We start from the raw sequence: 10,372 nt of genomic DNA, 5'->3' as shown, positions 1-10,372 counted from the left end.
CTAGCAGGTTTCCCGCCCCACTGACTGGCCTGGGTTCCTGCACAGGAGAGGTGCTCAGATCTGGGGTGGGGGGTGGGGGTGAATGAATCAATGAGTAACGCCTGTTACTCCCTCTCCCCTGCTCTTCCCGAGCTGATTCTTTGCTGTCCATTAGATGGAGCCCACATGCCCCCAGGCTCTCCCTGGGCCCCATAAAATCACCCCATCAGTCTTATCTTGTTTTATTTTCTTCCTGGCTTTGATCATTATATGATCTTAATTGCTTGTTATTTCTGTCTTCACCACTAACATGCCTTACCTGTACCTGCAATGCCCAGCATAGTGTGTGGCACCAAGGATGTGCTCAATAAATATTTTAATGAATGAGCAAGTGAGTGGATTAATGAATATGGGTTCCCTCCCCGCAACCACTGGACACAGCCTAGGTTTCTCTACTTGCAGGCACTAGATCCCACCCAGTCACCCTGGCTGGACTGTTTTCAAGTTCTTCACGCTGTCAGAGATGACCTTGTGCTTTTCTGTTCGTCCCAGACCTCCCCACCCCCGCGCCCCCAACACCCTGCAAACAAGCTTTGAGGGTCGAGGGCTCGGCCCGCTGTGGCCCAGCGCCTGGCACCCAGTAGGCCTTCTCAGAGTATTGGACTACATGACTGAAAGGCCAGCAGGCTGACGAGCCCGGCACCTTGAGGGCATCCAGCTGCCCAGCGCGCCTTCCTGACCCGGGCGCGGGAGCGGCGAGGGCGGGATGCTAGGCAGTTCCCCTCCCGCCGCCCGGTGCAAACTTTCAAAAGATGCGGCGGCCGCGGCCCCGCCCCTCCCCTCGCGGTTGGAGGCGGCGGGAGGCGGGGGCGGAGCCGGCGGGCTCGGGCCGGTGGCTCCGCCTCCTCCTCCCGTCGCCGCCGCTTCCCTTAAGGCACCCGCCCCAGCTGCAGCCTGCCGGCTCGCCCGTGCAGCCGCGATGCCCTGGAGCCCGACCCCGTCCCGGGTCCCCGGCCCACCGCGTAATTAGCCTCCGTGCGTCCGGAGCGCACCGCCGCCAACGCCGCGCCCCGACGCAGCGATGGGCAACACGGTGCATAGGACCCTGCCAGGTACGCCGGGGAGCCCTGACTGGGAGGCGGGCGCTGGGGTTCTCCTCTCCTCGGGGGACCCTCTGGTTGACTTCCAGAGAGCCACCCCACCCGCCTTGTAGCCCTCGGCGCGCGCGACGGGCTGGAGTCTCCGGTGCCTCCCGAATCCCGGCTCCAGGCACGCTGAACGCCTGGGCTTTGCGCTCCGGGAGGGCGGGTACCGCGTCCTGGTTACCTTGGGGACCCCCGTCATCCTTCTCCCGGCTTTGACCAGATGAGCAAAGGAGCCGTTGGGGCGATGCCGCGCGTCCCCTTGCCTTTGTTCCAGCCCAAGGGCGCTGATGAGGGAGCCCTGGGCGTTCCGGGGGAGGTGAATGGAGTCCGGCTCCCCAGGTCTTCCGACGGCCAGAAGCCGCCCGTTGTCCCGAGACTGCAGCGGCTGAGAGTGAAGGGGGGAGTGCTTGCAGGGGTACCCCAGTTCCCAGCCACCCAGCGCCCCCGCGACACATGCTGTCTTGGTTTGGCCACGTTCCCACGCGCACCCCGGCTGCGCCCCCCGCTGGTGTCCGCTCAGCTGGGGGCTCTCCAGCCCCTCGCAGTCGCCGCTGCAGAGCACATCGCCCCCTAGTTAGCACCACCCCCAGAATTTCCATGGCCAGAAAAAGGGGATTCAGAGCGGGAAGAAGTGGGAGTGGGGAGGCAGAGGAGGCCTTACTAGAAAATACCTGGTAATTGTGGGTATAGATCGGCGCTCAGGGGCTCTGTGTCCGGTACTTTGCATACCCCAGCCGGATATGCAAAGAAACTTCACGGTAAAGGTGTGTACCCCAATTTTACAATGAAAAAATTGAGGCTTAGAGGAGGGGAGATGACACACCCAAGGTCATGTTGCTAGTAGAGGCAGTCTGGATGGGGACCCACGTCTGTCCACTCACAATCCGCCCCCAAGTCTTTAAAATCTGTCTTTATTTGACTTAAGGCTGGGCATTTGTAGCATCCTTTAGGCCAAAGGTGAGAAATACACATGTGAGGTTTTTAAGAAGAAAACTATATTTTAAAAAAAATCAAAAAATAATTATTTCTTCCCCTGGAAGGGATTGGAATGGATGGTTCTGAGCCCCAAATTCCCAAGGCCGGCTTGTGGAAGAGGAGCCAGTTCTTTCTGCTTTATAAGCTCCTGGGTAGCTTTCTGGCCACTGCACCCAGGATTCACCAGATTTCCAGAGGAGTGAAGTCACCAGCAGAGGGTCACCAGCTAGTCAATGGCAGAGGTGGGATTCGAACCCAGGTCCACTTACCAGAGAATGGCCTCCACCTCCTACTGCCAGGGCTATTGCCAGGATGGGGAGAACCCACCCACCCAGTCCGGAGGTGTCCAGGGATGTTGGCAAATAGAGCAGCATATGTCCTTCCAGCCACAAAGCCCCTTTGTAGGATTTCTTAAGTAAGAAATGTTTATGCTGTTCTAGTAAAAAAAAGCCATTCTGCCACCTGTGGGTCAGACTTGGGGTGGATGAAGGGACAGACACAGGCCAGGCAGGCTAAATATAGCTGGATATTTATGTCGTCTCCATCCCACTCAGCCCTCTCTCTGTGGACTGGGCCACCCTGGGCTGGGAGCCTGGGGTTAAGGTCAGTTACTCACTGCAGTAGCTAAGTGTGGAAAATTCAAACTCCACTGGGGCTGAAGCATGCATTGAATTTGAGGAAGGAGACAGAACTGAAATTCCTGTGCCACACCAGGCTACAGGTGCCAGGAACACAAAGAACCATTTATTGTTTTCTGACCTGCCTGTAATTAGTTTCTCACATACATTGTGCCATTTTTTTACACCTCTATGCTCAGTACATGATACTCCCCATACCTGGAATATCCCTTCATTATCTAGTCCATCTTTCCAAGTCCAGCTCAGTTGTCACCTCCTCCAGGAAGCCTTCCCTGACCAACCACACCAAATCCCATCCTTGATTCTGCTACCTAAATACCTTCTTGTCTCTGCTTGTTCATGGACCACTTTGCATTGTCGTCACCCGTCTCCACAACTTGCCTTGAGGCTGCCTGAGGACAAAGCCCACGTCTTGATCATCTTGTATCCCTGGTTGCCCAGCCCAGAGCCTGGTGCCTGGCAGGGAACCAAAAACTGGTGGTGGAACTCACATGTTGCCTGCATCTTAGGCTGAAAGAACACTTGGCTCAGTCTCGCCCTGGAGAAACCCTTGTGCTTTCGTTCTTAGGAAAAGGAAACATGCGTGGGGTTCCTTCTCCGGGACTTGAAATAGAGAGCTGGCATTTGCCGAGCACCTGGATTCTGTGCCAGGCTCCCTGCATATGTGCCTTCATTTACATGCCAAGCATCCTTAAGGCTTCTGCACTTGCTGATCCCTCTGCCTGAACATTCTTCCCCTAGGCCTCCACATGGCTTCTCCCTGTTTCCTTTAGGTCTCTGCTCCACAAAGCTCCTGCTGTGACCCCTGCCCACAATGCTCCCCACTCCCTCTACCCTGCTTTGTGTTTCTTCTTCGCGTGGAGCACCACGTGCCACAGTGTAGGTGTGGTTAGCTGTTGACTGTCTGTCTCCCCAGGGAGGATTTTGTTTGTTCTATTCGCTGCTGTAGATTCAGCACCTGGAGCAGTGGCTAGTACATAGTAGGTGTTCAGTAAATATGTGCTGAATGAATGCACGAGTTTAATTCTCACCACAGCCCTGCAAGGATTATCATCTCCAACTTACCAGTAAGGGAACCAGGGCTCAGAGAAATAAAATGACTCATCCCACCTTGCATGGCTCATGCAGTTGGCAGAATCAGGATCAAAATCCAGGTTTATTTAGCTCCAAAGTCCTGCATGCATCCCTCGACATGTAGTATCCTCCCAATCCATGGTTCAGATACCATTTACGGGCTGCCCCACAGTACACCTGGTGTGCTGTTGTGTCCAATAAGGAAATGTCAAAGAAAAGGAATGTCCTTTATGATCGATTGAGGGGTAGCCCTTTGGTGGCCCTTGCAAAGGGCATCAGCAAATTCAGATCAGTGCCTTATAAACAAGTGCACAGGGGTCAGCATGGGAACTCGTGCTGTCTAAGCTCCTACTGGGTGCATTACCCATTCCTTTTCTAGTTGCAGTTCAGCCCTGGCTCAGCACAGAGAGGTTGAGACACTTGCCCCAACTCACACTGTTAGGCAGCAGAAAAGCTGGGCTTAGAAGAAGATCTAGGTCTGATCCCTCATACCACACGATCCTTTCCTCTGCACTCTGTTAGCCTTAATCTGAGTTTTGAAAAAGGAGGGGAAAAAAGAAGCACGAACAGGTGGGGGGAGAGGAGGGCAGAATTCCAGCAGGGAGGGGGCACGGGGAGGAGGAACATTCCCCTTTCTTCCACCAGCTCATTTCAGTCCCCACCCTCAGTGTGCCTCTGGGGCTCACCTGTAGTTTTGGTTGGAGAAGAGGCTGAATTCAAACTGCCGATTGGGTTTAATCATTAAGTCAGTCCATGCTTGACCAATTTAACGGCTGTTTTTAGTGTTAGGTCAGTGAGCGGCATCCTGGAGCTCTGGAGGGAGGGAAGTGTGTTGACCCTGCTCTATTCCAAGCCCTGAGTCAAGGGCTTTACCCACACTCCCTATTTTAAATCGTCGTAGCATTGCTTTAGAGGGGCTATATTCATCCTCATCTTATGGGGAGGCAGATAAAGGCTTGGAGAGGTAGAGGACCAAGGCACACCAGTGTGAGGGGGAGAACCAGGCTTCCTGGCCTAGATGGTCAGTCTCCAAATGTTGCGTCCGGACCAAAAGCACCTGCTCCTCCCGGGCCACCCAGATGCCCTCCCTGCAGAGCCTCTTCCTTTATCTGACCTGGAAACAGAGCCGGCTGGGTGGTGGACCCACCTGCCGCCCTCCGGCCGTGGGTGTTGATGCTCCAAGAGCCCGGCAGCCACTCTTTTCCCTGGATCTGGACTATCTCAGCTCTAGGGAGGACAGCAGCCTTTGTCACTCCCCTTACAGCCACCACGGTGGCTGCATGGATGACCTAAGCAGTGACATCCCCCTCTCCCTGCGCCTCCCTCCTTTACCCAGTCACAGCAGAAAGTTCGGTTGGGCTTGCCTGCCTTATCTGGCCCCAGCTGCCTCCCTCCCACCAGGTCATGAAGAATCACTCTGATAGCCTCCCATCTGAGCAAGTGGCCTGAGTCTGAGCCTCTCGAAGTGACAGTGGTTCCTCCAACTGCCCTGAAACCTATGAAGCTATCAGCACATGGTCAGGGACCCTGACTTGTCAAGGCTCGTTAGTGATGGCCTGTGAGGATGCTGGGGGCTGGGGTTGGGGTGCAAGGGAGGAGCCATCTTATCCATCAGTGGAAGTGAGAAGAGGCAGTGGGTCTGTCCAGCACATAGGAAATGTGGAGACGTTACCTGTGGAAAAAAATCTGTAAAAACAGAAGGAACTAGGACCTCCCTCTGTTTTTATTCTCTTCCTGCTCCCACCTCTGCTTCCTTCCCTCTCTGTCTCTCCTGGCAAGAAGGGAGGAGCTCTGGGGCTATGGGAGTAAGAAAGGCTCCCTGGAGGAGGTGATACCTGAAAGAAATTCCAACTGAATGTCTGCCTCCTGCACTGGAATATCATCTTTTTCTGTCTGACTTTACAGTCTTTTATAGCTCATTGTCCCAAGGCCAGCCTGCTCTTTGCTTAAGTGCTGTGCACCCGGGCTGGGCTGATCCTGGGGTGTGCCTTGTCTGCATTTTCCGGAGTGTGCACCCTCGTTCATATAGCTGACATCTGTTGGGCACTGGGGTTCAGCCATGAATGGGATGGACAGCCGCCGGCAGCCCCCGCGAAGCTGAAGGGAAAGGAATAGAACGCTCTGCAGAGCGGGCCAAATAGCTGGTTACATCACTGCCGAGCACACGGTGCTGCTACCCCGTGCCTCAGAGAGGGAGGGGCCAGTGCCCAGCGCCCCAAACAAGGCCTGGCCACCAGATCAAGTGGTCTGTCCCCTGTAGGCTGTGTGTGACCAGCTTTTTAAAAAAATCTTTAATGACATAGAATGAAAAATAAAATTTCGAGTGCATTCACGTAGGGAGACTCTTTTTGCCTCTGCAACTTTGTGTCCGTTGTGCCTGTGTGCGTGCGCGTGCGTGGGCCGTGGGTCACGGTGTCAGATGGGTTTCTCTCCACGGGTGGCCGTGGTTAATTAGGAGTTGTGAGCAGACCGCTCACTGGTCTACAGTGGAGAGAGGTCTGGTGTCCGAGTCTAGACACTCACCTTGTAGCCAGGCTGCCTGGGGTCAGATCTCAGCTCGGCCACTTCCCGTGGGGTGATGTTCAGCAGGGACTTCCCTCTCGGTGCCTGGGTCTCCTCACTGTGACTGGGGAGAATGGGTAGCTTCCTCATGGCTGGCGGGGGTGAGCGTTAAATGGAATAGAGCAGGCCGAGGCTTTAGCGCAGTGCCCAGGGCGGCCACTGGGGTGGTTACTGTTGCCACCGTGGCAAGAAGCCTCAGGCCTGCCCCTGCAGTCCCCGGACGGGGCTGGCTGACAAGCGCCCTTCACTCCCTGCCTTGAAAGCCCTACCTAGGTGACTGTGAGCTTCAGGCTGAGGGACTGGACTGGGAGGCACTGACATAGCACTGACAGCAGTTCCCGAGGGTCCCTTGAGCCCTGTCCAGGACACCTGATCTCCGATGAGAAGAATCTGCCTGGCAGGTTGCATTTTGCAGTTTGCACTGGCTTACCAAACCTCCAGGTCTAGTGGAAGAGACCAACAAGGACAGGGCAGTTACAGTAAGTAGGGGAGGGGGAGCCCAGAGGAGGATTCAGGGAAGGCTTCCTGGAGGAGGTGCTGTCCAGCTGAGACCAGAAAGTAGACAAGTTAGCCACAAGGGAATGGGGAAGGCTGTTCAAGGCAGAGGGTTTGACATGCAGCAGCCTGAGGAGAAAGGAGAACAGGGCATGTTGCGGGGAGCTGCGGAGTTCTGGTGTGTGGGGGTGGTCCCAGTGCAAATGGGGGTGGCATAGGAGGTCAGGACAGTGGGTAGAGATCAGGTCAGAGGAAGAGGGGCTTCTTGCAGGTCAGCCTGCCGTCAGGAGACAGCGTTCTCAGCTGCCACACTCCCTGCCGGGATGATGTGCTGTGTTTGCTGGGCCGGGCCGCGAGGGCTGCTCAGAACAGGCTGTTTAATCTTCTTTGTGGACAAGAAGAGTCAGCTATGCCCTCTTTTGGACCAAAAGGTTCTCTGTACTTAGTGGTGCTCTGTGAGAGCTTAAAATAGAAGCCTAGAAGCCAGGTGTGTGGTGAGAGCTTAAAGCAGGGAGGGAAAGGGAAGGGGACCTGCACACGGTAGGTTGTGGTCAGAACTGCGGCACGCCTGCCCCAGGACAGACCTTTGGTCTGTTTCATCCCATACAGATAATCAGGATGAGCCTTCCAGAAGTAGTCTCCCACTTCGCAGATGAAGAAACTGAGCTCCGAGGGGTCATGAGACCTGCCTTGGGTCAGGTGGCTAGGAAGCGGCAGAGCAGAATTTGATCCCAAGCCTCCCTGACCCCAAAGCCCCTTCTCCGACCTCCTGGGGCCTCTCGGGGCTGCTGCCCTGTGTCCTCATCCTGAGCTCCTGAGGCTCCCTCCCCCCAGCTATCCTTCCGGTAGGCGCACCTTGTCACCCTCTTGTCCTGGGAAGGTGACTCACTTCTGTTCCCAGCTGCCAGAATAAAGCAGCCTGTGGAAGATGTCCCTCCCCCAACCCCACCCACCTCACCCCAGGCCTGGAGACTCTAAAAAGGTGGAAGTGGCCTCTGGGGATCCTGCCCTGGAGAAGGGGTGAGCTAGAACTCCACACCCCTTCCTCCTGTTCGACTAGGGCTCAGGCTCCTGACATGTCTGCCTAGTAAAAGCTGGCCCATGCTTGGCTACCCCCACCCTTCCAATAGGGAGAGTCACCGTGCACCCACATCCTTTCCCTTGAGCCTGTTGCTCGAAGTCCTGTCCCACCCAGAGCCCCAGGCGCCCCTACCAGAGGGTCTGCAAGGGCGTGAGGCCAGGCTGCACCTGCCCTTTGTCGCCCCGCACCCAGGCTTTCCTGCAGATGAGGAGCATCTTGTCTCCCTGCTGTGCTATCATTATTAGCAGAGTTGGTGACAGCCCAGGCTGGGCCCTCCATCCCTGGGTCTGAGTCTTGGCCCCGCCCCTTATCATCCAGACAAGCGACTTGACCTCTCTGAGCTTTGATTCCCTTCTCTGCAGAAAGGAGATAATGATGTTACATCTCAGGCCTGCAAGGCGTCTGACAGATAGTGAGTGCTCACAGGGGCACCTGTTATGATTACGTATTCACTAGGCAAACAAGCCCCTGCTCCCTGATGAGCCTGGCGCTCCCAAGGGAGACAGACACAAAAGAATGATAATAACCACTAGCTTGTATCTCGCAGGCAGTCTGTGCCAGACACTGTTCTCAGCAGGTACCTGCATTCAGCCCTCAGGACAAGCCCTGTGAGACAGCTACTATTTTTAGTCTCTTATAACTGTTGAGAGAACAGAGAGGGAAAGTAACTTGCTTAAGGGCACACAGCTTGCATTCCACCTAGAAGGGAGGGATGTTGATGTGGGATGGATGACTGCCGGCTTGGGGCAGGAGGTCAGGTGAGGGGCATTTCACATTTGTCCTGGAAGCCTTCATAGTATTGAGCAGACACCTGTGAGCATTTAGATTTGCCTGGCAGGTTTGCTTTTAGTTACCTACCTATTTCTTTAGTTGTTTGTCTCACACCCCACCTCTAGGAATGGCAGGGTCGGGGCACGCTCCAGGTGGCTTATGGATTCACTGCGTGCTGATATCCCCAGAGTCTGGTGTGTAGGACTCCATCCCCCTTCCAAGGCAGTCTAAGGGACGGCTGATGTCCTGAGGGTTTTCTGGAAAGCAAAGCGAGGGCCATGTCAATCCCAGAAGGGCAAAGGAGCCCCAGCAACATAGCCTGGGGACCCCTGGAACCTGAAAGCTGCCTGCAGATCCATGAGCTGGGGCAGGTAGAGCACTGTGGAACCAAACACAGACATGATCAGACATGCATGGACGTCACATAAGAGTTAGCTCAGTCAAAGGAAGAACTTTCTAACTGTGGAAGCTATCTGGGCATAGAATGAGGGCAGAGCGGGAGGAAGTGCCCTTTGCTGGAGTGGCACTGGTGTTTAGCCCAGTTGAGACTTGACATGAACATTGTAGAGGCAACTGGAGTATCAGATGGATCCAGGATGAATTGTCCATTAAGGTGCATTTTTACCCTGGGGTCTTATAGGAAGTGCCTGGAGGGCCCTTCATAAGCTTTCTCTTATATGATCCCCCTGCCTGTTCTGCATGTTGGGAGGTGTAGCCCCATTTTACAGATCAGGAAACTGAGGCACAGAAAGACAAAGCCACCTGCCCCCACCCAGGTCTCTTCCCTACCCTGTGACCTCCCACCCTCAGCACTTTTTCAGACTCAGCAGCAGGTGTTTCTGAGTGGAATTCGGAATAGCCATTCTTGTATGTCAGTCTCAGCCCACTCTCCTCCCTTCCACTTCATTCTTCTTATTACCAGGACTCAGGGCAGCTCAGAGCTGGCCTCTTGCCTCATCTCTGGGCCGAGGGGGAAAGGTTTGTTAATGAGTAAACCATATGGGGATAGGGGTGGGGTGGGGATGTCCGGGGCAGTGCTGGCAGAGAGCAGAATGCCTACAGCCGTTAACAAATGTGTTCTGTTTACATCCTCAACATTATACATTGTTTATGTCATAATTACATCCCTCAGGCATGTGTTTTCTTTCCTTTTCCCCAAGGACGATGGATTTATGAGATGGGTGGGCACCTGCATGCCCTGGGTCTCCAAAGCCAGGTCTGCTTGGTAACTTTCCACTCTGCAGGAGTGCATCTTCACCCATCAGAAGAGCTTCCCTTCCCCATAAGATGCTGGGTGATTCAAGGGCAGGCGATGGGAGAGCGGAATTTCCCTGTCTCCGGGGATGGGGCTGACCTTCATTCTTACAGACGGGTCCTCAAGGACTCTGTTCCCAGGACCAGAGAGTGCTTGGAATCACCACGTCTCTCATCTTCCACGTGGCAGATCAGGACACCGAGACCCAGAGCCATGAAGAGGGTCGCACAGAGATTACAGATGGGGTCTTTGGCTGGAATCCTAAGAGAGGCAGTGGGAAGAGCAGTGGTTTTGGAAGCAGTCTCGTTTTCAAATCTTAGTTCTTCTATCTCTAAGCTGTGTGACCCTGGGCGAGTCACTTCCCTTCTCTGAACCTTCATTTCCCATCATCAGTATG

At 54.8% G+C, this 10,372-nt stretch overlaps 1 protein-coding gene across 1 annotated transcript in view; it reads left to right on the top strand.

Annotated features, from left to right (window-relative positions):
• Window positions 1-920: 920 nt before the first annotated feature.
• The window catches only part of NEURL1B (neuralized E3 ubiquitin protein ligase 1B), a 31,905-nt gene continuing 22,453 nt past the window's right edge, over window positions 921-10,372 (top strand). Inside the window, exon 1 of the mRNA XM_072947231.1 lies at window positions 921-1,091. Coding sequence (XP_072803332.1) covers window positions 1,061-1,091 — 31 coding nt within the window. The 5' untranslated portion in view covers window positions 921-1,060. The remainder of the gene's footprint in view (window positions 1,092-10,372) is intronic.

This window comes from Vicugna pacos, chromosome 22 (genome assembly GCF_048564905.1).
Source record: "Vicugna pacos chromosome 22, VicPac4, whole genome shotgun sequence".
NCBI lineage: Eukaryota > Metazoa > Chordata > Mammalia > Artiodactyla > Camelidae > Vicugna > Vicugna pacos.
The sequence above is the reverse complement of the archived record's forward strand: the minus strand, read 5'-3'. Positions and strand labels throughout refer to the sequence as shown.